Source organism: Hetaerina americana, unplaced genomic scaffold (genome assembly GCF_022747635.1).
Source record: "Hetaerina americana unplaced genomic scaffold, ioHetAmer1.1.p SCAF_1, whole genome shotgun sequence".
Lineage (NCBI taxonomy): Eukaryota > Metazoa > Arthropoda > Insecta > Odonata > Calopterygidae > Hetaerina > Hetaerina americana.
In genome coordinates, this window is record NW_027286069.1 from 100,714,888 (window position 1) to 100,740,732 (window position 25,845).

Genomic DNA, 25,845 nt, shown 5'->3' on the forward strand with positions numbered 1-25,845 from the left:
ACCATCAACTTCCTCGACTTGACAATCACAATTAGGGATAATAGACACGAATTTGCAATTTATAGGAAACCCACATATACAGACCATATAATTTCTAATGATTCCGCACACCACTTTTCTCACAAACACGCAGCCCTCCACTCCATGATCCACCGCCTCCTACACATCCCCCTTTCCCCCAAAAACCTCAAAATTGAACTCGTGAATATCACTAATATAGCTACCAACAATGGTTTCAACTCCAAACTAGTTGACACATTACTACGGAAAAAACAAAAAGCAATGGCCATAAAAAGCATTTTCGTATCTAAAGATTTTAAGTGGTGCTCGATCCCGTTTCTGGGAGATCTTTCATATAGGATTTCCAACTGCCTACCCACCTCACTCAAAGCAGCCTTCTACCCACCCATAACCCTCTTCAAACTTCTAGCCAATGGAAAAGACACCCAGGATAGCCTTCTCAAATCAGGCATTTATAAACTGAAATGCGAGGATTGCAACAGCGTTTATGTCGGTCAGACCGGCAGGAATATCAAGTTACGAGTCAAGGAACACGCTAGGTGTCACAAAAATCAGAATAACAACTCTCTCTTCGCCAAGCATTTACTAGAATTCAACCACAGCAGTGACTTTGTCCCAGAGATATTACACACACTCCCAGAAGGATTAAAAATGGACGCTCTCGAGCAATTAGAGATTAGAAGGCACTTGGTAAACCCCAACACGACACTTTGTAACGAGCAATTGTTCCCATACCCCTCCCCACTCCTCTCAGAAAAACTAGCCTGGAAATGGTCAAAACAATCCATCAACGCACCTGCGAGCCCCCACCCCTCTCAAATCCTTCCAACCCTCCCCGCCCCCACTCTGTCCTGAGGGTATATATGCTTGCTCTGTCTGTTTTGCAAATTTGCACCTGATGATGCCGCAAGTCGGTGAAACGCGTTGTACCGTATAATAAAATCTGTGGAGAAGTACGAGTCTTTCTTTCTTTTTAGTAATGGATATTAAATACTTCCACGAAGTGAAGCCTGAAACAATAGAATATATATTACTAGTGACTACGGAGTCAATGTCGTTAACGTAAAGTAGGAATTAAAGAGGTCTGATGACACTTCCCTGGGTGAACCTCAGTGAACCTGAAGTAACTTCTACTGTATTTGAGCTAACTGCATCTATCAATACCCTTTGAACCCGACTATTCAAAAAGTCTTCATTCCAACCCCGGATATTTGTATCTATGCCATATGCTTCTAGCTTTGCGAGTAGTTCACTATGAGGTACTTAGTCAAAGGCTTTCTTAAAATCTAGAAAAATCGCGTCCACTGGAATATTGTTCTCTACTGAAATAAGAATATCATGAACAAAAAGCGCAAGCTGTGGTTCGCAGGATCTACATTTTCGGACACCGTGCTGATTTTTCATCAATAATATCTGGTTATTGATGTCTGGCGATCGAACTAGCAACTATATGTTCCAAAACGTAGCACGAAATGGATGTGAGGGAAATAATTAATGATCAGAGGGCTGTAATTACTCGGTTCCTCCTTGTCTCCGTTTTTACATATTGGTGTTACGTTAGCCGTTTTCCAATCCCTGAGAACCTTGTTATCTACCAGTGGCTTATTAAATATTATTTCTGGATACGGCGCAGTTTACGAGGCTAGATCCTTAAATATACGAGCGGGTATTTCATCGGGCCCGGAGGATTTATTGGGCTTGATATTTTTCAACGAACGTTCTATTCCATTATATCATACGAGTATTAAATTTTCGTCATCGGTTGACCGGCACGATTTGTTAAGTTATCGGGAGTATTCTGCGAGATATTAATGAAGACTCTTTGAAAGAAGGAATTTAATTAGTTAGCCTTTTCCAAACTACTGGTTTTTCTTTCGCCTTTATCATATTTGAGTGAATTGAAGTTGACTTATTTCACAGTTGATTAATTCCCTGAACTTCTCCGACGAATGACCAAAATGCTTTCGGATTCTCTTTCAAATTATCAGCTAACCGTTTCCTTTTGAATTCCCTTAACGCTTTCCGAAATTCATTCATGGCATTCGCCCTAGATATCTTATAATCATAAGTGATCTCATTCTTGTCGCTAGAGATATCATCCTTAATATTTTTTATCTTGGCGACACATAGCCTTTGACCTCATAATGCCCTTCTAACTTCCGCGTTGTACCGTCTAGGTTCCGTGTTATCTTTCACACATTTACTGGGAATGAACTTGTTGATTGCTGACCGCTCGATCTCAAGGAAGTGATTCCACGTATCCTCAGTATTTCGGTGATTACGATCTTTCTTAAAACTAGCAAATTGATTCTGTAGCGCGCACTTAAGGCCCCTTCTTTAAGCAATTAAATTTTCCTTTTCGGCTTCTTATTTCGGACTCCATGAGGTGAAAACTTCGCGTTCACTGCCCTGCGGTCACTAATTCCTTCAATATTGTGTATAGTTAGGACTTTTTCGTGAATATTCGTTGCTAAAAAATCAAGAATATTATCGATCCCTGGGTGGCGAGCAATTTCGAACACAGCAATACAACACGGATATAACAAGCACCTTTGGAATTAGCGAACTTGCCAAAACAGTAAGAAAGACGCCACTTTTTTAGGGTGCAAGCTTTTGCACTGATTTCGAGTTCGCGTTGAAGGCATAAAAAACGAGGGCGAAGCGGAAAATGTAGCCATGGGGGAAGTATAGGGGCAATTGACCGGTAGAAGTATCAACGGAGAAACCCTAAGTATCACGAGGTAATGTTAAGTATCTCTATAGTAAGAAAGTATCTCCCTTGGCCGCATGGTTACACCTCATATCTAAGTCTCTAACCCCTACCATTGACCTGTTGCCAAGGGCTTCTTCCCCGAACCCTTCTCAAATAATACTCGGTCATATGAGGCCCAAGTTATACGATAAGTTAAACACAGAGGATTATTCCACCTGGGAGGGATCTTCCTTCCAAAAGCTAGTTCACTAATGACAAAATTTTGGTTTTGACTATAACACTGCTCTCCCCCTAGGCATGCTACGGACCCTTCCACTTGACACCCCACCTTACTCTACCCATCATCCCAATGGTGGGGCATTGCTCTATGGAATGCTTCCAGACAGTCACAATTACAGCCCAAGCAGTGGGGTCTTTGCAGTATAATATTCCTTCACGGAGACTGCAGACAGAGGCAGCCTCTCTATTTCAATTTTAAGTACACAAGTAGAGGAAAAACAAAATACTATCATAGAATCCAAAAACTACCTTTTATTAATAGACTATACCATCATCAGCAGTTTTGATTATAATATTTTCTTGTTTTCACATTCATCAATATCAATTAACATCTACTGATTCCATTGGTTATTTTTAATTTCAATTTATGATTGGATTCGATTACTTACAAATATAGACCAAGACAAGGGTCTTCAAGCATTTTCTACATATGCACATAGATCTTTACCCATTATTCAAGGTTCCCATTCTATCATTAAAGGATACCCATAATTTTCATTCCCAAGGTTACACTTAGTCTTACCGATTATTCAAGGAAAATCATTCGAATTAAAAAATTGAACCCAGTTAAATTTTTAATACATAATTCAGTCTAACAGGGTCTAACCATTCCTTACCCCTGAGTTTACTGCATAGGAAGTTATAACAAGATTGCACCTAAATCTTTCCCACCTGAATTCGTTCTTATTCCTTAAATATGAGCTAGAGGACAGTGACAAAATGAATTAAGGGCTTTGGAAACTCACCAATCCTTTTCATCTCAAAACCAAAAGTTTATCAAGCGACTGCCCTCATTATTGATCCAGGTTTTACTTCATCAAATTTCTTAGCTCAAAGGAATTAATTTTTGACAAGTCTTGCTTCCACATTTACTGGGCAATCAATACCTATGTTCATTAGTTGAATCAGAAGAGAATGGAACAATTACATCAACACTCTTGTCCAAAAAATTAACTTCACAATAAATAATGCACTCTGCCTATACATATTGAGAGGGGAGTAATTTACATTTTAAGAAGTACCCAAGACAAGTACTTCCAGAGAAAGATTTGGCCACAGCTGAGAAATGCAGATTGGTACCTGACACAAATGTAGTTTATGGGCCGAGCATTAGCCTATATCAATGGCATACATAATAGGTGAGATATAGCTAATATCTCTGGTAGATGGTCCTCGCACATTGGAATGAGAAATCCCGCTAGAATTTCTCATAAATGAAGTTATCTCTCTCGACTTCCAATGTTGACGTACGTCCCAGTTCTCCTAGCTATGGGAACCAAATGTGATAAGGGTAAAAACAAATAATTAAAAAAAATATTAGTTAAATAGCTGCATTTTATATGTATACTATATACACAGTATAAATGAACAAACATCAAATAAGCTACACATCACTGAAAACATAGGTAAAAGTAACAAGAATATACTGACACATAAGAAACACAGTAGAACAGTTTTTTTTCTTTGTACTCATTTCCATTAATCTCACAAAAATAATTTTAAAATTATTACTCCAAACATGATAGATCTATTCATACAATAACAAAATACAGTATATAATTTAATTTGAACCTGATTAATGTGCTATCTGACCTAGATAAGCCAAAATCTATTAAAGGAAATATGGTATAAACCTCTAATTAGAATATATATATTATATATTTCCATTCACTGAATAAGATAGCTCTCAATTTATCATCACAGACTTTTTATCATAAAAAGGAATGTGGAAAAAATCACAAAAAAAGTCTGGCATATTTTTATCCATATGACATAGTTCCTCATATAATGCCTACATAAGCTTCATGTGGGCTCAAACTCAATATTTACTGTTAAGTAAAGCAGGGAAAAATGATCTCAAATTAGGAAGAAATAATAATTCTTGAGGTGAAATGCTTGTGAGTTAATGTGAAATATATTTTTATATACACACACATGCACTTGACCATAACCTCAAACCCAGTTTGAAATTCATAGTATACAAAATAAGTATTTTTGTTTCATTCAGTCAAATGCACTAGACAAGACCCAGTACCAAATCCAAAATCATTTCCAACAATGTTTGGAGCATCAGTCAATTAATTTGTTTGAAGTCTCACTTCATAGGCCCTCCTCCTCCTCCTCCTCTAGAAGTGTAGCTAAAATTTTGTACGTGCATTGAATATACGTTAATATATTAGAACAAAAAAATATGTATCATCTCTTGCATTTTGAATAGTCTGAGTTTGTTGCACTTTTGTTGGACCCACTTGCGGGCAAGAAATACTGTATAATTCATAGAAAAATTGAGTATTCATGATAGATTCATACACCAGGCAAAAAGACAATAATTGCACAAAGAATCCCCCACTGTTCCCAAACTCTCAGCTCATACTCTGTATACATTATTAGTTTACATTAATAACAAAAAAACTGACAAATTACCTATATATTTTTACATACTCATAACCAAATAATATTTTGATGCAAATTAATTTGCACGGGCAGAAAATCTGCAAGTGGATATTATCTTTAGGATAACTATATACACCAACTAAGTGTGAAGAGCAATAGGTAAATAAATGCTCAGTGTGAGTTATACCACCTACCTATAAAATTTCCATATAACTGCTCATAAAAATTATTTCTCAATGCTGTGATCAAACATACACATTAATGTGGCTGTTATAAAAAAAATGTAATATATTTGAAAACTTTTTACCAACCAAAGCTCCATTAAAAACTTTTTTTAAGATTCAATAGGCATTTAAAGCCTGCATTCTACGTAATTCATTCATGGATGCTTGGCACAATGGCAATAATAAAAATATCTGTTGAGCAATTGATCAAAATTGGTAAATTGTCATCCCTTATTATTAAAGGCTATGCCTAAAAAATCTTAATGACATCAATAAGATTAAAAACCATATTCTCACAAGTGTCAGATTACTGAGATTGAATACAAGCAGTTGGGAAGCATTGGAGAAATAACATTATGAAATTACATAAATGTCAAAAATAATGATACCATTCCAGGGGAAAGGGGAAGTATAGATACAAACATGGAATAACTGTACAATAAACAAGCCACAATGGAATAAATATTCCAGAAGCAAAACAAACGACTTTTTTGGGTAACATCTTTTGAGTCCTTACTAGTTTGTGCGCATAAAATATTCCTTTGCACTCAATCTAAATACAGAAAATTCTCAAGCTCTTTTGATACCCATTTTACTAATGTATTGGTACTTTCATTTCCCTCAATGCATTTTAATGCATAAGTTTTTATTGGTGTCCTAAATGATGAACATCTGAAAACCACACTGCCAACACACAAGGAGGAAATCCCTTCAGCAACCAATGCACCATTAAAAAAGGACCATTATAAATTATAACTAGACTTCCTTTTGAACATAAGGTCCATGACCTTCTCAAGGAGGAGAATTTATAGTGACTTTCTTCAAATAATCTGGTGTAGTAAATCACAAAATCAAAGTATTCAGTACATAAGAAACAATTTGCACAGAATGATGGGGGCATGACCCCTCTTACCCCTGCATTATGTACGTATAATCACACCCTACTAGGTGCGGATCAAATCAAACTGCGAGGTTCAGACGTGTTGAGGTATAAGAATAATTACAGGTTTAACTACTTAATTTTAGGTATTTCTTCTCACAGATTTAATCCCAGCTCGCAAAATGAACAAACGTCATTCCTCTTTGTTTCTGTCAGAAAAGGAGACTTAACTACCTACAGAAATAAATTATCTGGCACTTCTACGTCTTCTGTACAAGAAAGAAAATCATTGCTGTGAGATGGGAAGAAGTGGTATTCAACAGTGTAAAGCCATGCCCTTGGGCATTAATATCAAATGCATATAACATCTCAATCTTTAACAGTCTTATTCATGGATGCTTACATATCTACTCCGCCTTGATTTCGACATGTGAAAATCTAAAATCAAGGTAGTGGGAATCATTGGTGCTGCCAAATTTCACATTCAGTCAGATTTGTCAGCCACGTCAGTTATCAACTTATCTGGAATTCCTAATTTACACGGGCATCATAGAGCTTCCTGTCAGCCAGGGACCAATCTCAAAATTTCAAGAAGGATGACATCTGAAAGGCCAGTGGCCTTAAATGGTGTGATCAGTCACTGTAATCCATTGTCTTGATGAACTCAATGGCTGAACAGAACTGCACCCACCAATACTGATCTGCACCAGTCAAATTTGATCCATGGAAGCTGTTAACAAACTGAACAGTAGAAAGAAGGGAAGGAGGATTTGCCTGGAAATAGGAAATAAAAAAATTAATTTTTTGAATGTTCATTCAATTTTAGGTAAAATTTCTTCAAAAATAGAAAAATCAGCTAGTTCAGTGCAGCTGATTTGTAGATTGATGGAGTCATAAAAAGACTATACTGATATGATTCAAATAATATGCATGCAACAATATACTGGGCCATTGCAATTCATTATCATAATGTTCAATAGATGTATAACATGAAATTTCATCACAATTAACACGTTATAGCCAAAGAATGATCATGGAACCGTTTGGACTAATTTATTTCCCATTTTTAACTTAAAACGTTTTCAGTTTTCTTCATACTTTTTCAATGAAGAATAAAATATTCTGCCAAGCCAAACCATTTATTAGATGTTAAAATTTTCTAGTCTTGGCCTCATAATCTGAACAACATGAAAGTGACTCAGTCACACATTATAGCTATGTGTAAAATATAATACTTAAGAGTGTCAAAAGGGTTACCATGTTCTAGATGCTAAGCTTTTTAACACTACCACTTCTGATATCGTTGAATTGATGTTTTGAAAATACTATAAACTGCCCCCTCTCCCTCACCACTGACTCCTGACTGGATCAAATTAGATCAGGCTGATAATTTGATGTTTCTTAGTCAGCACCCTTTCCAATAAGCTATAGAAACTGATACTACGGGCAGCCCTCCCTCTGGTATTGCTATCTTATATATGTTATGCAGACCATTTTTTTTACAAGGGTTATATCAGAAATACTGGTAACTATAAGTATACAGATATGTTTCTCCAAGGATGAATTTAACTTTCTATACTTTCTTGGTAACTGTCCCAACCCATGCAATTTGATGTATGATGTCTGTAGAAAGTTTTTAACAATACTTGTATCGTGATAGACTGCCCTTAGGTGCATGACACTTAACCAGACCTCTGGATCCCTTGTTTTGGAAGTAATTCAAAAGCAGAAGGGGTCATCTATGGAGTAGGCGGATGATTTGTGGTTTCCCATTGCCACCTTGATTTTCATTCTGCGATGTAATTTCATTCCTTTGAAAGCACATCTTCTGGCACTCTTGCAAGAGTAAAATAATGAATACAGATTCTTTATGCCATCATTTCTATCCATATCACGGGAATTCCCTGTCTACATATCGTGTGCTAGGGATTGATTCTCTAACTCACATCTAATGTGATTAATTGCATCATGCGTGCTCTGCTCTTTCAAAAGAAGCTCTGATATTATGAGGGGGTAACCAAAATAACCAGAATTATTTTTTTTCAAAGTTATGTATTTAATTTTTTAACAGAACAGCCTTAACTCAGCCTCAACTTCAAAGTACTCTCCATTACCCTTAATAAATTTGTCCAATCTGCGATTCCATTTCAGGAAACATTTTTCAAACTAATCTGTTGTGATGCCCAAAAGCTCCTGCCACTTTTTTCTTTACCACATCCACGTCATACAAACGTTGTACTTTCATGTGACTCTTCATTCGCGGAAACAAGATTAAATCGCTCTGAGCAAGATCAGGTGATTAATTGGGGGTGGGGCAAGGGAGTCATGTTGTTTTTGGCTAAAAACTGGTGCACTGAAATGGCTGCATGAGTAGATGCATTACCATGGTGGGAAAACCAAGGCTTCGTCTCCCACACATCAGGCCTTTTTTGTGGCACACTGTGATGCAATACTTTGAACAAATACAAATAGAAAGCCTAATTAACAGTCTGACCTGGTGCGACAAGTCCAGAATGCACTTTCCCTTTCACATCGAAAAACACAAATTAGAATCGTTTTGATGCTTGATTTCGTTTGACAAGCTTTTTTTGGGCGAGGCGATGATTAAGTTTTCCACTGGGGTTGTAACAATAGCACCATGACCCATCACCAGTAATGACCTTGGAAAAAAAATCTGGGTCTGTTCCGAGATGGTGTTTCACTGCACGGCAAGTTCCAATTCGATTCTCTTTTTGCTGATCAGTCAGGATGAGAGTCAGGAATTTGGCAGTGACCCTTCTCATCTTCAAATCTTTGGACAAAAGTTGCTGAACCTGACTCCACATTATTACAGATAACTTTATAATCTCTTCAATTGTCCATTGTCGGTCTTCAAGCACAATTGCTTGAACTTTTTCAACATTTTCATCAATTATAGAAGTTGACAAAGTCCTGAACGAGGTTTGTCATGAAGTGACTTTTCATCTTCTTTGAAATGAGAAAGCCATTGGTACACCAGAGTTTTTCCTATATCACAATCCTTGTATGTCATTTTTTTAATACCATAACAGTTTCTGCAGCATTTTTCCGAAGCTGGAAGCAAAATTTCACAGCAGTGCAATACTTTGAACAAATCCAAATAGAAAGCCTAATTAACACTTAAAATAATTCACTTAAAATACATTCACTTAAATCCACTATGATGAAAAACTAGGAGCAAGGGAAACTGCTTTTACAAAACGAATTATTGTGACTGAACACAACCTTCCCACATGACAACAATGCCTGCACAGAACTCGGAACCAGTTGCACTATGCTCACCTAGCAGAAGAAATGGATTTTACATAAGCTCCCCCAACTGCAGCACTATTCCATTTCTTTTTGGGTACCCCTCATACTTCTCAATCATCCTTCTACTAATCAACTATAAACATAGCATTTAGTGCCATTTTGTTCCCCTTGGATAAGTTTCAGTTAGCGGCATTGGTCAAATCACTGTTGCAGTTTATACTTACATTATCTGAATTCAAACAGTTAAGTACCAAAATTCATTAGTAAGTAAACGTCTGTTAAGTTAAAAAACCAAATTTTAACAGAACCTTGGAATTGGATAAATAATAAAAACAATTGTTGTGAAAATTAAATTATAGAGACTGTTTTAAGTTGAATGAAAATAAATTATTATCATTATCACCAGGTGTTCAACGCACATGTGGAGGAAATGATTAAAGAGAGGCATGGGAAGAATTGGAGGTAGAAATGAAAGTCTGCAAGAAATATGTTTGATCAGTTAGGTTTGCTGATGACCAAGCTCTTAGTTTTTCAGTCAGCAATGGGGTTGTAAGCATTGCTGAGTGAAATGAAAATTCAGTGGGATCGATGCGGGGATAAGAATCAATATAAATAAAACAAAGGTTATGCAATTTTCCAGAAAGAGAAAGGCTAAGGTTAACATTACAATAGGAGGGTCAAAACAAGAGCAGATGGAAGTTTACACATCTCAGAAGTGTTCTGGACCAAAATGCTCTAAGTAGCAGGGACGTACGGTGACGAATTGCACTAGACAAAGAAGTTTTCACATAAAGGTGGCAGTTGATGGCAGGGATATTGAGTCAGAACGTTAAGAAAAGGCTTGTTAAATCTTTGATATGTAGCGTAGTTATGTACAGTGCAGAAACATGGTCACTGAGGCAGAAGAATAAGCATAGATTGGAGGCTTTTGAAATGTGGGTGTGGAGATGGATGGAGAAGGTAAATGGATGGAAAGGAAAACAAATGAAGTGCTAGATATGATGAGTGAGGAGAAGGGATGGTAAGGAGAAATCATAAAGAGGCAGGAAAAATGGACAAAGGGCATATTGATTGGCAGTGGGATGTTGACGACTATGATAGAGAGGAGAATGTTAGGTAAATGAGTAAGGGGCCAGAATAGAATAGGGATGTTGGATGGGATGAAGGAAGTACACAGAGATGAAGACGGGCTTGTTGTAGAGTAGGATAATGGGTTATGTTTTGTTAGGATCAACAATATTTGTTTGCTAGTTGTGTCCATCCAAAACGTACATTAACCGGTAATTACCAAATAATAATAATACAGCCCTGAAAAATTGGAAGATTTTTTTCGAGAGACTAAAATCGATGTTTCATTATACATGTATAGCAATAAAAAACATTGGCTCCTACTAGCCCATGGGGTAATACATACATGAAGGATAATAAAAATCTTCTACCATTTTGAATCAATGACTAAAGTATTTGAGGAAGCAATTTCTTTTCATTATTACTCAAACAGTGTAATATCCTTACCTTTATTAGCACATACACAAGAACAGGGATCAGATCATCTGCAGCTGGGGCTCCAGTTCTCTCTGATGCCATTGCTAAGAGAGTGATGAGTGTCAGGCAAGTGCGAGACACACAGTCAACCTTATCCCTTGGTGTGCAGTAGGTTCCTATGGCAGATATCTCAGCCTGTGCACTAGGCCATGGACATTCTCGGCAAAACACCTATGCAAAGAAAAATTGACATTGAAATTCATTAAAACTATTCAAGTTTTTGAGGAAATATTTCATGACATAAATTTATGACAAAGAAATATTGACTCACAAGTGATGAACAAACAAAACTGGTAACAAGGATCATAAATATAATGCTGAAAATTTCAATTGCCTGCTTATTTGGAACAGTTGTAATATCCAATTCATATAAAATTTGTAATATTTAGAAGAAAATACTGTTGTAGTTGGGGGACACGGGCAAGGACATGTCCACTCACCCCCTTCTCTAGCTCTCCGGCCCTGCCCTGCTACATCATTGAAGGATGACTCGATCTGCCGTGTGAACCTTTCGAGGGGGTAATAAGAATGGCAGCATAGATGCTCAGGGAGTCCGATCCCAACTGTACCCTCATTGAATCTGTGACCTCACAAGACTTGGCTACTTGCTCCTACCCTTCGTTGAGTCTGCGACCCCACAAGACTTAGCCTACCTGGACTTCCACCACGTAGCTATTTCGTCAATCTCGTCTCATTACCATGTAAGTTATCAATAAACTCAATGTAGTGCTATGTACTGCCTTTTTTTCTCCCTAATATCACAATGACAATATAATAAATTGCCATTTTACTTTCCCTAATTTAAAGCATTGATTGATTTGCCTGGCTTTGATTCACTTAAAGAGAAATACCCCCCCATATCAAGTTTTAAACAATGAATGTTATTCTCAAGTAATTCTTGATAAAATATAATTCTATGATTTATATCATCAACGCTAGAGCATTTAATAAACCCTGAATTCATCCCCAAACAATTATTGCTGCTATTAGGAAAGAAACATTTCACAGCTACTTTGAGTGCCAGTGGTCACTGATCAGCTAATGGCACGTACACATGTCATCACTTAATGTTTTGGAATATTTTCAAATGTTAAAAATTGAATGAACTTTTTTAATAACTTGATCCTCAACGTTTGCATTGTGGCTAAATAAAAAAATTACATTCCAATATTTTTATTAATTATAGGAAATTCCCAACAGAAAAATGGGACTTCTAGAATGGAGTTTTTCTTTGACTCCATTTCAACTATCAAGTCACATTTCACCAAGTATCAAAATTACGTGAAAAACATGGCTACTCTAATTCAAAGATCACATACCTTGGGAATTCTAAGATCCTTGTGGCAGGGCTTGATTACTTTGGACAGCTTCTTCATGTGCTCATGAAGAACCCTATTGGTACAAATAGAAAAGAGAACTTGGATAAGAGTATCAATCTCAGACAACTATAAAAAGGGCAATGACACAAAACCCATTTCAAAGATTTTAATGTTTATCAGAACTATAAATGACACAAAGGGATAAGAATTAACTCACTGATCTCGTGATATATCTCCATCCCCATTAGGGTAAAGTGCATACAGGTACACTCTCCCCATAACAACTCTTTCCAAGGAAATTCTGGCAAGTTCAACCTGTTCTTCGCTAGCACCTAAAATATATTTTAAAAACCACATGATTATTTTGACAACACCCATATTTTATTTAAATTTTCATAAATTTTCAAAATTGCTATCATAAAAATACTTCAATTAACATTAACATTATAAATACTAAAATCATAATTTTGTGTATAGGACAAAAAGAGATATTTTATTTATATAATGAAGAAACTAACATGTATTAGGGCTGTAACATAATTGGATCATAACATTTTTTAAACGCATAATTTGTTGTACGAAACTAAACTTTGTAACATTATTAGCTTCATGTGTAATTTATATATGGTGCAAGCTTCATTGAATTGACTCCATCAACTAAAGATGCAACATGATCAGTTTACTTATGCCTAGTTCTGATGAAAAATAATTTCTACAAAGTTATTTCTCCAAAATCAAAAACAGCAGACTCACATGTGGCTATTATTTTAGGAATTCTTAAAATTATTCAGAAAATTTTTGTATCACTAACATGTGGGTGGCACTCAATAAAATTTTCAGAATTTCCGATAGCAAATTAAGAACAATCTTCTACAATGGCAACAGCTGTACTAATGTTAACTTCTGTAAGAACAGTGCCTGGACCTTCTGGTCCACCTTCTCTTGAAATTGATGTCTTCCCTATTATGAAAACATTTTAAACCATCTCCTAGTTGTGCTATATGAAGGAATACACTCTCCATAAGCCACCTGCAGCATTAAATGATCCTCAGCTGATGATTTGTTCACAAAAAATGAAAGTTGCGATGTAGCCCCACGTGTTATCCCAATTGTTGCTGTTGGTGAATTGAACATGTTTAATCTTTCAATGCCTGTTGCTGATGCAATAACATAATCAAATCAATTAAACTAGGGCCATTATGCATTACAAAATTAACAAGAACATAACATTAAGTTGAAATTTTGCACAATAAATGAATATGATAAAAAAATTATTGGCACCCTTCATTGGACAGCTCGGGTATTTAAATAGGTCTGTATTCAGGAAAGTTTTACAAAAATGTGAAAACTAACTAGCATTCAGAGTATGAAGAAAAAGAAGCAGCAATTTCTTGGGTCACACATGCTACCATGTTTACACCTCCATAGTCCTATTAGATCGTGTTGAGAATAAAAAGGGACTGTTATTATATTGTATCACAGCCAATGGGGATAAGGTCTAGCGAAGTATGACCTGAGGGAAATGGGTTGCACATATGCAACATTACATTAACAGGATCAAAATTCAATGATAATCAAAGTAGAAGTTTATCAAGGGAGTTGTTTCTACACTATACTCCTTAGAAGACTGGCTGCCAACTGTCCAGCCCACTAGGTTGATTCAACTTTTAAATATACATAAGATTAGGAGATAGAAATAGAATAGGATAAAAAGGTGTGATAAACTAAGGAAAGAAGGATTAAGGTAGAAAATTAGCACCAATTACAATGTCAAAGTGGCTAGGGCCAAAAATGAGAACAAACTATGTTATGCAAATCTATAAACAGTGCTAAACAACAATTGAAGAAGTAGTGTGTATTAAATTAAAAGCAGCAAATATTTTGATGACTTTTCAACAAAAAAATAATGAAAAAATGTTGATAGAAAATTCACATTATTCAATTTAGAGCATTAAGTAGTTTCAATTCATTTTGAACAATTGTGAAGATTACAATCACAAGCAAATATTCCCAATGAGTCTTTAAACTTAAGTCATCTTTTACCACACAACTTTAGAGATAATTATTCATTCACAAGTGAAATTTCAAGCCAAAATTGGATGAATATAATTAAGTTCTCACCCTGCCATGTAGGATCCTCTTCCATTTGGGAGTTCCATGCTCTGAGTAATGATCGCACAAGGACAGCTTTTTCGTCCACAGCAGCAGTAGGCCGTCCAAAATCTGCCACAAAATTCATAAATTCCTTTTCATGGCGCTTCACAAATAACCGAACACACACCCAAATGAGTGCTTTACTGCAAGCCTGTTTTTCCCTGCCAGTCCGCTCAAGAAGCCTTAAATTGGATAAATAGATAAACAATCATTTTTCATGCCCAATAAGAGAAGAATTATCAGAGGGGAGTTCAATAATTAAATATGGCACGTACAAAGCATTAAGTTGAAAGCGATTAAGGAGATTCACAAAATATTTCACACATTGAATTTTAAGAATATTTTCAGACATTTCCTGTGTACTGAAGGTAAAAAAATTGCAATTTGTAATCTTAATAACCTTTTTCATTTTACATTTTTCATAAGAATTTGTAATAGGGGTCTTTCAATGAACTGGAAAACTTAAGTCTGGTTAAAAATAATTTATAGTTTATTTGTACCAATAAATATTAATCAATTATTTGGCTGTTTTTTGGGATTCTTTTACTCTGGAGCTTACTTTACATCAAATTTAGCATTTTATTTTAATACATACAAAGAATGTGGCATTAAAAAATGTATGCTTCAATGCTCAAAGGTACCAAAACATAATAAAGTCAACAAAAAGTGAAAAAGAGACCGGTTCAAGTGATTTATTCAAGAGAATACCTTCCTAAATGGAAAATGATCCCATATCTAAGCATATACTGAAAAATCTAAAACATAATATGGAAGAACAAATTTTTTAAATATTTTATAGTGAAGCATTCCAGACATGCATGGGCAACTTTGAATATATGAGGGTTGCTATTTATATTTTCTGCCTAATAATGAAAAGACTAATTTATTGTTGGAAATTACCGTGTAGTTTTTCATAGTATTCTCCATGATAATCAATACAATTTTGCATGCGCTTGAACCAATTTTCATAACACTTTTTCCACTCAAATTGAGGTACCTCCAAAACATGGTTTTTGAATGCATCAATGGCTTCTTCAGGCAACAAAAAACGTTGACCACACAATTTTTTCTTGATAAATGGGAATAAAAAGAAGTAATTGGATGCTAAATCAGGGCTGTACGGAGGATGACACATCAATTCGACATTTTGGCAAGTAAAAATGGTCTGCTGATTTGTTTTCTGAAATACAGCACCATATGACACACAATATTGAGAAGAATTCAGCCCATCTCCAAGACCACTATTTCAAGCAATTCAAAAGCAGAACAGCTCATATTCTCTGCAATTTTCCACTGTCATCTTGATTTTAATTCAGCAGCGTCATTCCATTCCTTCACAAACATCTTCAGGCACTCTTGCATGAGTATACAAATGAATGCCAGTGCTTTGTCATCATCTCTTTCCATTTCACTGGAATTCCACATCTGCATATTCTACACTAGGAATTGGTTCTCTTAGTCACATGTAATGCAAACAATGGCATTATTGAACTCCCTATGCTCTTTCAAAAGCAATTCTGTAATTACTTTCCCATTAACCTCCGATACAACCAACAATGAACATTGCATTGCCTTTCTGTTCCTCATCTGACTATTGCAGCTTAACGTTGGCCAAATCATTGAAGAACAAGTGTCTATTTTCATTTAATCAGAATTTAAACAATTGAACATCAAAATCCACCTTAAAATAATTAGTAGACATGTTTAATTAACAAACCAAATTTGAATACAATCCGGGGAAGTGGATAGAAAAACATAAACACTTGTAATCAAAATAAAATTTAGGGTAACTTACTTTAAATTTAATGAAAATAATGAAAATATTATTCTTCAAGGTTACAAAAATTTTTTCAGAATAATTTATTTAATCAATGGATGATATTTTCATCATAAAACATAAAACATTACCTTATATTTAAGCATACACGGTACAAATACGAGGAAATTTATTTAAAAGCACCTATTTCAATTCCTAGGTTTGATTTATAAATTTATCTGACTAGTATTTTAGTCTTTATGCTCATTAAAAAAAGCAAACTTAAAAAATTTTTCTATAAACTTCTATAATAATTGATAATTCATCAAATATCCAGGCTGACATTATAGGGTGAAAATTAGACTATGCACTCCATTACCTCTCCAAATGTGTAAGTGTTGACAGAAGTCCTTGCTTGCACCGGACCAAATAAGCTAGGTATGGAGCCCTCCTCCTGTAGTCATCCCTCAAACCTCGGAAAAGTTTTAAGCAACTGAAATACCAACATAAAATTAGAAACTTTTCACCAGAATTTATTTTCTACTGCGCACCGCAATGATCAAATTATCAGACATAACTAATATGAACTGGTAACTTCCTGCAAATACAGTAGCTTAATATAGATACACCCAAAATATACAAACCCCTGGGTTTTTATATCCATACTGCATTTATTTTTCCATCAAAATAAGTTTTTGCAACTGCCTTGGCTATTTGTAAGGTATATGAACTAGTCTGCCAGCACGGCAATCTGAACTGCATGAAAAGTTAGCCTTTTCCTGGTATGAGCATTTTTTTAAATTGCTCAAAGTAACACCACTGCTACTGATTAAATGACTGACATTAGAATATTTTACATTATTATTGTTTAATAATTCTCTAAAAAGGGTGAAAGAAAAAAAAACATTTAAACTGAAATAAATCTGGAAATTTTGCAAGAATGGATGAGCAAACACAGGAAGCTTGATGGGAAGTTGATTAAGTAATCAAAATTTCAAATCCAAGAACAATAGAAATGAACAATCTCAAATCATTAGCTAAGAACACATTTTTTCACAGTGCATTGTAATTTCCTCAGTCATTGAAGTTAAATCCTCATTGATACGTAACAGCAAAGATGAAGATGCAATATCAAACAAAATATTAGTCCTCAACATGGCAAGACAGTTCATTTACAAAACATGAAGATCTTTTAAAATGTTTTTCCCAAAAAACCTAAATGTTACAAAACCTCAAATTTTTACAACATCTTCCTGGGTGCAAAAAAAAAATTCAAGGTGCCCCGGAAATTACAATTCCATGTAACAACAAATGCAGGATTAAATTTCTTGATATAAATTACATTTCATCTTCTTGTAATTAATGCAACTTTTAACTATTTTGGAGAGGTATCACCATTCTCGGGTGACTTGGACCCACTTTACTAAAATGGCAACCAATCACTTACCGCTGATTGTCAAACGACATCACACATCGCAATGTCTCCCTAATGTGTATTGTGTTTGGTTGATGAACATCATCATGAAGACTAACTGCCTCAGCCAACTGCAGCTGCAGAAATGAAACCAGCTCATTGCCTGTGCCTATCAGTCTACTGCGTGCAGCACGATGAGGGACACACATCCCTGGAAGGCCACCATTTGTGTTTGCCCACGAGGATGCAGATGATGATAACGTGGATGCCGTTTCTCTCTGAAAATTTAAATTACAGTCATTTGTCATCATTTACTCATCTATTTTTGGATGCAACTTACCTATGCAATGTAAACAATTATATTTTTCTTTCAAGACAGAATAACAGATGTGACAGATACATTTTCTCCCAGCAAAGACTGATATGTACCCCCGGGAACGAATTATTTTAAGAGATACCTTAACAAATAACAAAAGTGATTATTATCATTTACTTTTGCCTAGTGCTCATAGATGTCATGTAACTTATGTGCCAGAGTGATGCAGGACAAGCACATAGTATGTAAAATACAATACACATTTAGAATAATGCACAATTAAGAAATATTATTCTTCAGATGAATTTAAAAACATTACAATAAACTTTATTCATAAAGCGTTTCTTCAATCATTATTAATTTTCTATAACTTAATATGCATTGCCAACACTTTTGGATAAAAATTAAGTATCTTTCATCCCACTCTAATGGAACTATAATATTGTTTTAATTTTATTCTTATTGCATATATGCAGCCTTCTTATGAAAATTTGGAGGGCGCTGCATTGGGAAGTCTGATGGTAGCCAACATGATGTGATAGGAATACCTTGGATTTTCAATTGAATAAATATCTATCGGCATCTCTGGCCCAGTAAGTGTTTATGAAAATTACTAGAAAATAAATACAGCTAGCATCATTCATATTACGCATTACTAAATGTAAGGAACTAACTTAACAAACAAATGATCAAGAGATGGATGGCAATCTGAAATCAATGAACGAGATTTTGCAGCATATGAAAAGTGACTTAGCAAATCATAGTTATGTGAATCATCCAGAATCAAAACACTCTTTCTAATAGAAGTTGCAAATACTTAAACAAGAACATACTCCTTCTGAATAGAAGTTGTATATATTTAAAACAATTTGCTGCTTTGACAAAATTCGTTGGATTTGGTGTGATAAAAAATATTTTTTAGCCTGCTATTAAACATTCACTTATGGAAATACGATGAACCAGATACAAATCACCAATGTTTAAGAGGAAAATGATTTATTGACTTCAATTTCCTGCTTTCTACAAATTGATGTTCTCTAAGTATATACAGAGAAAGAACTGCCTTCTGATTGAGGAACTCATTATAACATGGAAATTTTCATAGAAATTTCCAGGAAATCTAGGTAATAAGTTTAGCTTAACAATTAGTTTTATACATTATAATTGAAAATACTGGAAGAACTACAGAAGCTAAGTTAAAATCAGGTTGGAATTCACTGAAAGATAGACAAATCTTAGGCCTTGAGTGGATATGGCAAGTATATTTAGTGTCAGAATTATTTTTATTCACCTCTACTAAACCAATTTGAGTGAGCATCTAAACACAGTCGACACATGCTCTTTCATTATAAATCTATAATAAATGAAACATAAAAACATATAACTATTTGATGAAAAATAAAAAAAATAGATATTTTCTCAACTCCGTTGCCATAAATCAGGATTTTACATCTGATTACATTAACCCTCTCAAAAATGTAAATTTGTCATTTGACTACATGTCTTATGCACCCAGGTTAAAGCAATTCAAAACCTTTATTCAGTATGTACACACCTGAGTTATTTTACTTTTAAAAGATGAAACACAAGCCCTTACCAGTCCATGTCCCATTGGCCTCCCCTCAAGCGGATGCAAGACATTTGCTGTGCTGAGTACCAATCGGAGCTTCCTCTTGGCATCCTCAAGTGCCACTTCCTCATCCTCTGCCACCCCAGTGCCATACCCCGTGTCCTCCTCAGGGCCATCCTCATTCTCTCCCTCACTATCCTCATCCGAGTCGCCACCTTCTTCCTCCCCATCCTCCTGCTGCTTCCGCCTCATCAGGCTTAACTCTCCACTTGAACTACTGTGAGGCCTATGCTGCCCAGAAGACAGGCTCAGACCATTCACTGCGGGAGTGACTCCAAGGGATGATAGGGAGACTGGGGACTCGCCCATCACATGGCCAGGTGGCGTTGCCTCCGGCTTTCGACGATACTTCGCCAAAATATCTTCCATGGCATCTGCAATCAGAATTTGACCAGACACTTATTTGAAAAGGAAAATATTAGCTCTCTGGAAAATAATTCCAGAAAAACTCTTTCATCTAATTAAAATCGACCTCTTTACCTCTAATCAGAAATGTAATTGCCGTTTACATTATCCAGTAGAGTTTTAAGGTAAGAAAGAGGTGTGTGTTGAGGCATGACAAGACTGGTTGATTATTTTCTGATGGCAAACAATATGCAATTAAATGTTGATGAGTTCATGTATTTTTAACTAGAATTCCTATTTTTTCAAGGCTACAAATAGTTTAAATTTTGATACATACACAAGAACACACTTTAATACATAGTCCGGTGTCACAAAAAACATGTTTTAGAGGAATTTTCATTTAAAAAATGATAATTTGATAAGAATTCTTATGATGAAATGACTGCTGCATTCCTTGAAAATTCCTACACGCTAATATTGAGATTAGTGTATTTTAAAATTTAATCAGGGTATTTGTTTAATAACAGATACAACATATATTTTGCTGTGATAACTGAAATTATTATGTTTCTACGTAAATAAAACCCTTGGTCCTGATATCTGAGCACATTTTTACATAATGGTTTGTGAGATGGTATACTTGTGCATCTGGGACAAGCATGACTCGATGCCATGTCAGGAGACAAGAAGCAGATGAGACTATGGCATAATATGAAGTTCAATTGCCGTCTTTCTTATTATGGACTTATGTTGGCTTACTTCAAAAACAATAAAAACTTGAGACATGTATATTACCTGACAGTAATGAGATTGCTCCAGCATTGTGTGAATAATCATAAGGAATCATATGGAATATTTTAAAACTTAAGTACAATCATATGAAAAGATTGAAAAAGAAAGTTTTACCACTCACTTCCATCTCCTTTTTACTAACATGGTATCCTGAGTCATGTAATCAGGGGTTTATATAATTGAGAATTTTCATCAGGACTTCTTTGCTACATAATATAGGTATGCATCGCCAGATGCTTGTTGTAACAAAAATGCATTTATCCAATTAGTAGTAGCACTCCAACTTTAAACAATGCAATTATACATTAAGTATTATATCTAAATAATAAGCTGACACCTCCATTAACTCTAAAGGAAACCTTGTAGCCCACTGATAATAATGGACTTAGCAATCAATACTTCTTTTAATATTCATGCCAGTTCTCAAACAAAAAATGAATTTGTAACAGAAGGGAAAATGGATAAGTGAAGAATATGGTAGCTGGAAAATTTAAAAAAGAATGGGGCCATGACATGGACACTGACCATGACAAATTATATCACTTGAAGTATATTTTGAGAAATTCATAAAATAACACTTTATCAATGAACTAATTATAAGTTCACCATCCTATAACAGCAATATGTTGAATAGAATGAAGCGCTCACCACTTTGGCTAGGAATTGCGCTGTCCATAGATGAATGCTGTCTCAATCTCACATGAGTGAGAGAGTCAACTGAATGCCCAGTCCTTCCATTACTTCCTTGGCTCCCATCAAAGCTCAAGTGAGCACTGTCATACCTAAAGAATCAGAAGTCAAACTTTAACATTTAATTAAATAAAATAGTTCAGCATTTGAAAAAAATTAGCACTACTACAAAAACATTCCATTTTTTTAGGCATTTTCAATTCAAAGCCCTTGCATGAAGACTATGAAAAAAATCTCAATAAAAATCCTTATCGATAAAATTTCCATAAAAAATAAAATCCTTAAAAGAAACAGCCTTAAAAATTCGGATTCACCAGGTGATTATTTTTCCAAAATGATGCCAGGTTTAAATAATACACAGAGAGAGAAATATGTGCTGTACTCATTATATCAGGATTCCATAAAAATTCAACATATACCGGGAATGAATGATTCTCCTAATATCCATGCTGACATGATGTAACGGAAACTAATAACTTTTCTAGCCAATCTTGCAAGGAGGAAAACTCATCTTCGTTTAGAATTACCACAAATTGCTTATCTGGCATGTGAGTGGACCAGTTTCAGGAATGTGGCAGCTCCACATCTTTAAGAACAATTTAGATGTAGCATCATAAACCTTTGTGCAAGTTACAGGTAATAATTGCTTCTAAGCTGGATTTATATACATTGTAACCTGTTCAAATCTTTTGCTACATCCAAAATTGTTGAAAGTGTTGATGAGAATATTTTATACTTTTTTGACAATGTTCCCTTTTCTCATTTCAGTGATAAAATATTTTTAAATGGCTAACTTATTGTCCAGGGTGAATCGGTTTGAACAACATTCCATGAGGTAGGGTGTAGATCACCAAACTTAACCGTAAACTGCAAATCCCGATAAATCATAAAAAGCAAGGTGTTTGTTGTTTCTATCCTTAAATCATGTCAGGAAAATATGAAAACCTGAAACATCATAAGTTCAGATAGGGTTGGTTATCCAGGACACATAAGGAAAGGCAATGCGACAGAAAAATAAACAATAAATGAAGGCCTACAATAAATAACTATTTATTTCCAAAATATACATTTTAATAATGGATGTAACATCTAGTGCCCCATTACATTACCTAGATTTTGCTCTGGTTAAACTGGCTCGCCCGACGAAAGGGCCCGCATTTGAATCTAGGAGGCAGCAGATATTTTTCAGTGGTATCCCGATTCCTCCTTGAGGTGCTTTGGGGAGAGCACTTGGATTGAGTATGCTGTCTGTTGGATGGGACATTAAACTATGGACAATTTGGTGCCTTTTTGTTAAGAGTAGGCTAATGCCGACACCGGGTCTCTCTCCACCCTTCCTCCTTTCTCATCCATCCCTAATGGCACAAACGAGCTTAGCTGTCAGCTGCCTCCTCTGAAACTACTACTCTGTATTACTTCACTTATTCAGTGTTGAGAGACTGCTGATAATTGCAATCAATTTTATTATCATTTACTGTCATAGAATATCATGACGTGTTCAATATAATTTGGCCAACATTACTTATGAGTGGTTAGAAAACCTCATATTTTTCTCTCTGTATGGGTTATTCCATTTGTTTTTTTAGGAGGTATTAGGTTAAATAAGTGAAAGGAAAAAAATTATGAAAATAATCATAATATGGCATGACAAATTATCTCAAATTAGAACCCCTATATAACCCCTCTTCATTGAGCATTTAGGTTAAATGGGCATTTAGGTTAAATCGATGAGCCAAATTTGGCAATGTGTCAATATACTATAAAACAATACTACTTTCATCTTTCTCTGGTCATTTTTTGACTAATAAATGTCCACTTCTCTTTAAAAACTCAATTTATTTCATTACCCATGGATGGCAAGGTCATCAACCGATGCAGTTCCAGAGCCCCTTCCAGGTTTTCTTACACGACTTTTAAATGGCAGCTTGAAGCGGAAGAAGCTTCGTTTCTGTTTGTGGTCATCTTCCAGTAAATCCTAAAATAAAATTCACAGGCACTGTTAGGAATAAAACTTCTCAAGAACATGATGGCCAAGTAGAGACATGCAAAAGATGAATTCAGCACAAAATGATTCTCAAATACAATTGGCATGTTGAACATGGATTTTTCATAACTTTTCCAGCACTCAAAATCCAACCTTTATAACATGATTTATGAAATGGCTCTTCCCCGAGAGACAGCAGATAAAGGGAACTAACCATGGGATTTTTTTAAATTAAGGAAAATTTTTTCCTAAAGTTAACAGAAAATGCTACCATCAAAAGATACCAAAGGGTATGATTTCGGAAGAGTAAAATCCACTTTACAATGCACATTCTGATTCCCATATTGTAATTCCAAATTGCACAACTAATTCATTGATTTTTCAAAACTATTCAGATGTTCCCCACCCATTTTTTTAAGAAATTCAAAAATTCCGGAGTTTATCCCAACTGAGTGGCCACCCTGAACTACTTTAACATTACCTTTTAAATACACTAAGCATAGTATGAGGACCTTATATTTGCTAAAATCAAAGTCTTCACTTCCTCTTGATAGCATAAATGTTCCTCAATCCACAGTTATTTTCTATTTTTATTCAGTTCAGAGAGTGAATGCATATGTACTTCAAATTATTCACACAAAAATGAATGTCATTATTTTGTCTGGCTCACAGCTCTTATGATCCAATGTCAAGATATTTTGAATCCAGTTGGAATGGAGGAACAAAGTTTTAATGTAGTATGAAAGAAGCAAATTTAAAAAATTCACTGTAAAATTCAATAATAAAGTTGCTTTATCTTTTTTTGGTATATAACAGTGAATTGATGTTAATATAGTATGTAAAAATGATACCCAATTAAAAGTTTCGTAGTACAATCTGAATTTTTCATTTGAATTATACCCTAAATGAATTATTTATACGGAAAAACAAAATATTAATAATAGAAATTTTATGATGCTTAGCTGTCCGCTACTACTAATATAAGATGATTAAATCAAATGGCAAAACAATTACTGAAAAATTGTTTGTTTCTTCATAGCTTTTATGCCTATTATCAATTCATATTTAATGATGATGTTTACTTTTGATTATAACCTTTTTCAAAACGTATCATACACAAAGCAACATTCTTGAGGTGGAACAGTAAGCTAACAGCCAACTCTCTACGATTGATGCATAGAAAGACGGCTGAGAAAATCCCTTAAATTGAAAAATTATATGAAATCTAAGGTAAGGTTTCAATGCTGGAGGAAAATTATGAAATTAATCCATAATGGCTTACTGTATTGGGAACTCAGGTGAGCCACTTTATGGGTAACACATGATGTGTTATGACTACGAACTATGATGCAGTGGATAAGTGGCAGTTAAGAGAACGCAAACTAATACTGGTGAGAAAAAGGATTGCAGGAGGCAAATGAAAACTAGGCATGCATGGTAACTAAAAGCAAAGGAATTGAGGGAGAAAGGTGAGAAGCAAGATGGAGACAACTCAAAATGTCAAACCCCAAACAAAAGGCAAAACCAAAGAATAAGAATGTATCTGATGCACGACTCACCTTATCACCACGTTCAGCAGTTTTGTCAAAGCTGATACTTTTAGGTATAGCACCCATCAATGGAATTCTTCCCTGGCTAGTGGAAGATTGCTGTTGGTTGAAGGAATTGACAACAACAGGTTCCCCAGCCAACACGGCACCCTCAGCACTGAGTGCCTCCACTGGAGGAAGTATAGGGAGGCCAGGTTGAGGAGCAACTGCAGATATGATTCTCCTGCGAGCCCCATCTCCACCTCCACCACTGCTCGAGGAAGACGAGGCGAGGCTGGTTGAGCTGAGCCGCGCCCCACACCCGGGCCCTGAGAGGAAGTCAGCCTCAAGCTCCTCCTCAAGGTCCACATCATCATCGTCATCTTCTTCATCATCAACATCATCCTCCCCCCTTGCCCTTCCATTTGGCCTTGGCATCATACTTCCCTACACACAAAAGGATTAAGAAGAAATAGCACTTTTAAACTGCAGAGCTACCTACAACAACTATACAACAGCAAGAGGCAGAGCCCTACATATCATCTTAGACAAAGTTACAAAAATTATGAATTCAAAAATATTAAAACTGG

General features: G+C 35.4%; 1 protein-coding gene across 1 annotated transcript in view; it reads right to left on the reverse strand.

Annotated features, from left to right (window-relative positions):
* Positions 1 to 4,330: 4,330 nt before the first annotated feature.
* Gapvd1 (GTPase activating protein and VPS9 domains 1) overlaps positions 4,331 to 25,845 on the reverse strand; it is a 62,457-nt gene continuing 40,942 nt past the window's right edge. Inside the window, exons 22-32 of the mRNA XM_071591580.1 lie at positions 25,286 to 25,702; positions 23,590 to 23,717; positions 21,701 to 21,834; positions 19,883 to 20,289; positions 18,003 to 18,247; positions 16,935 to 17,048; positions 14,767 to 14,981; positions 12,863 to 12,977; positions 12,646 to 12,718; positions 11,297 to 11,497; positions 4,331 to 7,285 (exon numbers count right to left, since the gene is read on the reverse strand). Of these exons, the coding sequence (XP_071447681.1) occupies positions 7,145 to 7,285; positions 11,297 to 11,497; positions 12,646 to 12,718; positions 12,863 to 12,977; positions 14,767 to 14,981; positions 16,935 to 17,048; positions 18,003 to 18,247; positions 19,883 to 20,289; positions 21,701 to 21,834; positions 23,590 to 23,717; positions 25,286 to 25,702 (2,190 nt within the window). The 3' untranslated portion in view covers positions 4,331 to 7,144. The remainder of the gene's footprint in view (positions 7,286 to 11,296; positions 11,498 to 12,645; positions 12,719 to 12,862; positions 12,978 to 14,766; positions 14,982 to 16,934; positions 17,049 to 18,002; positions 18,248 to 19,882; positions 20,290 to 21,700; positions 21,835 to 23,589; positions 23,718 to 25,285; positions 25,703 to 25,845) is intronic.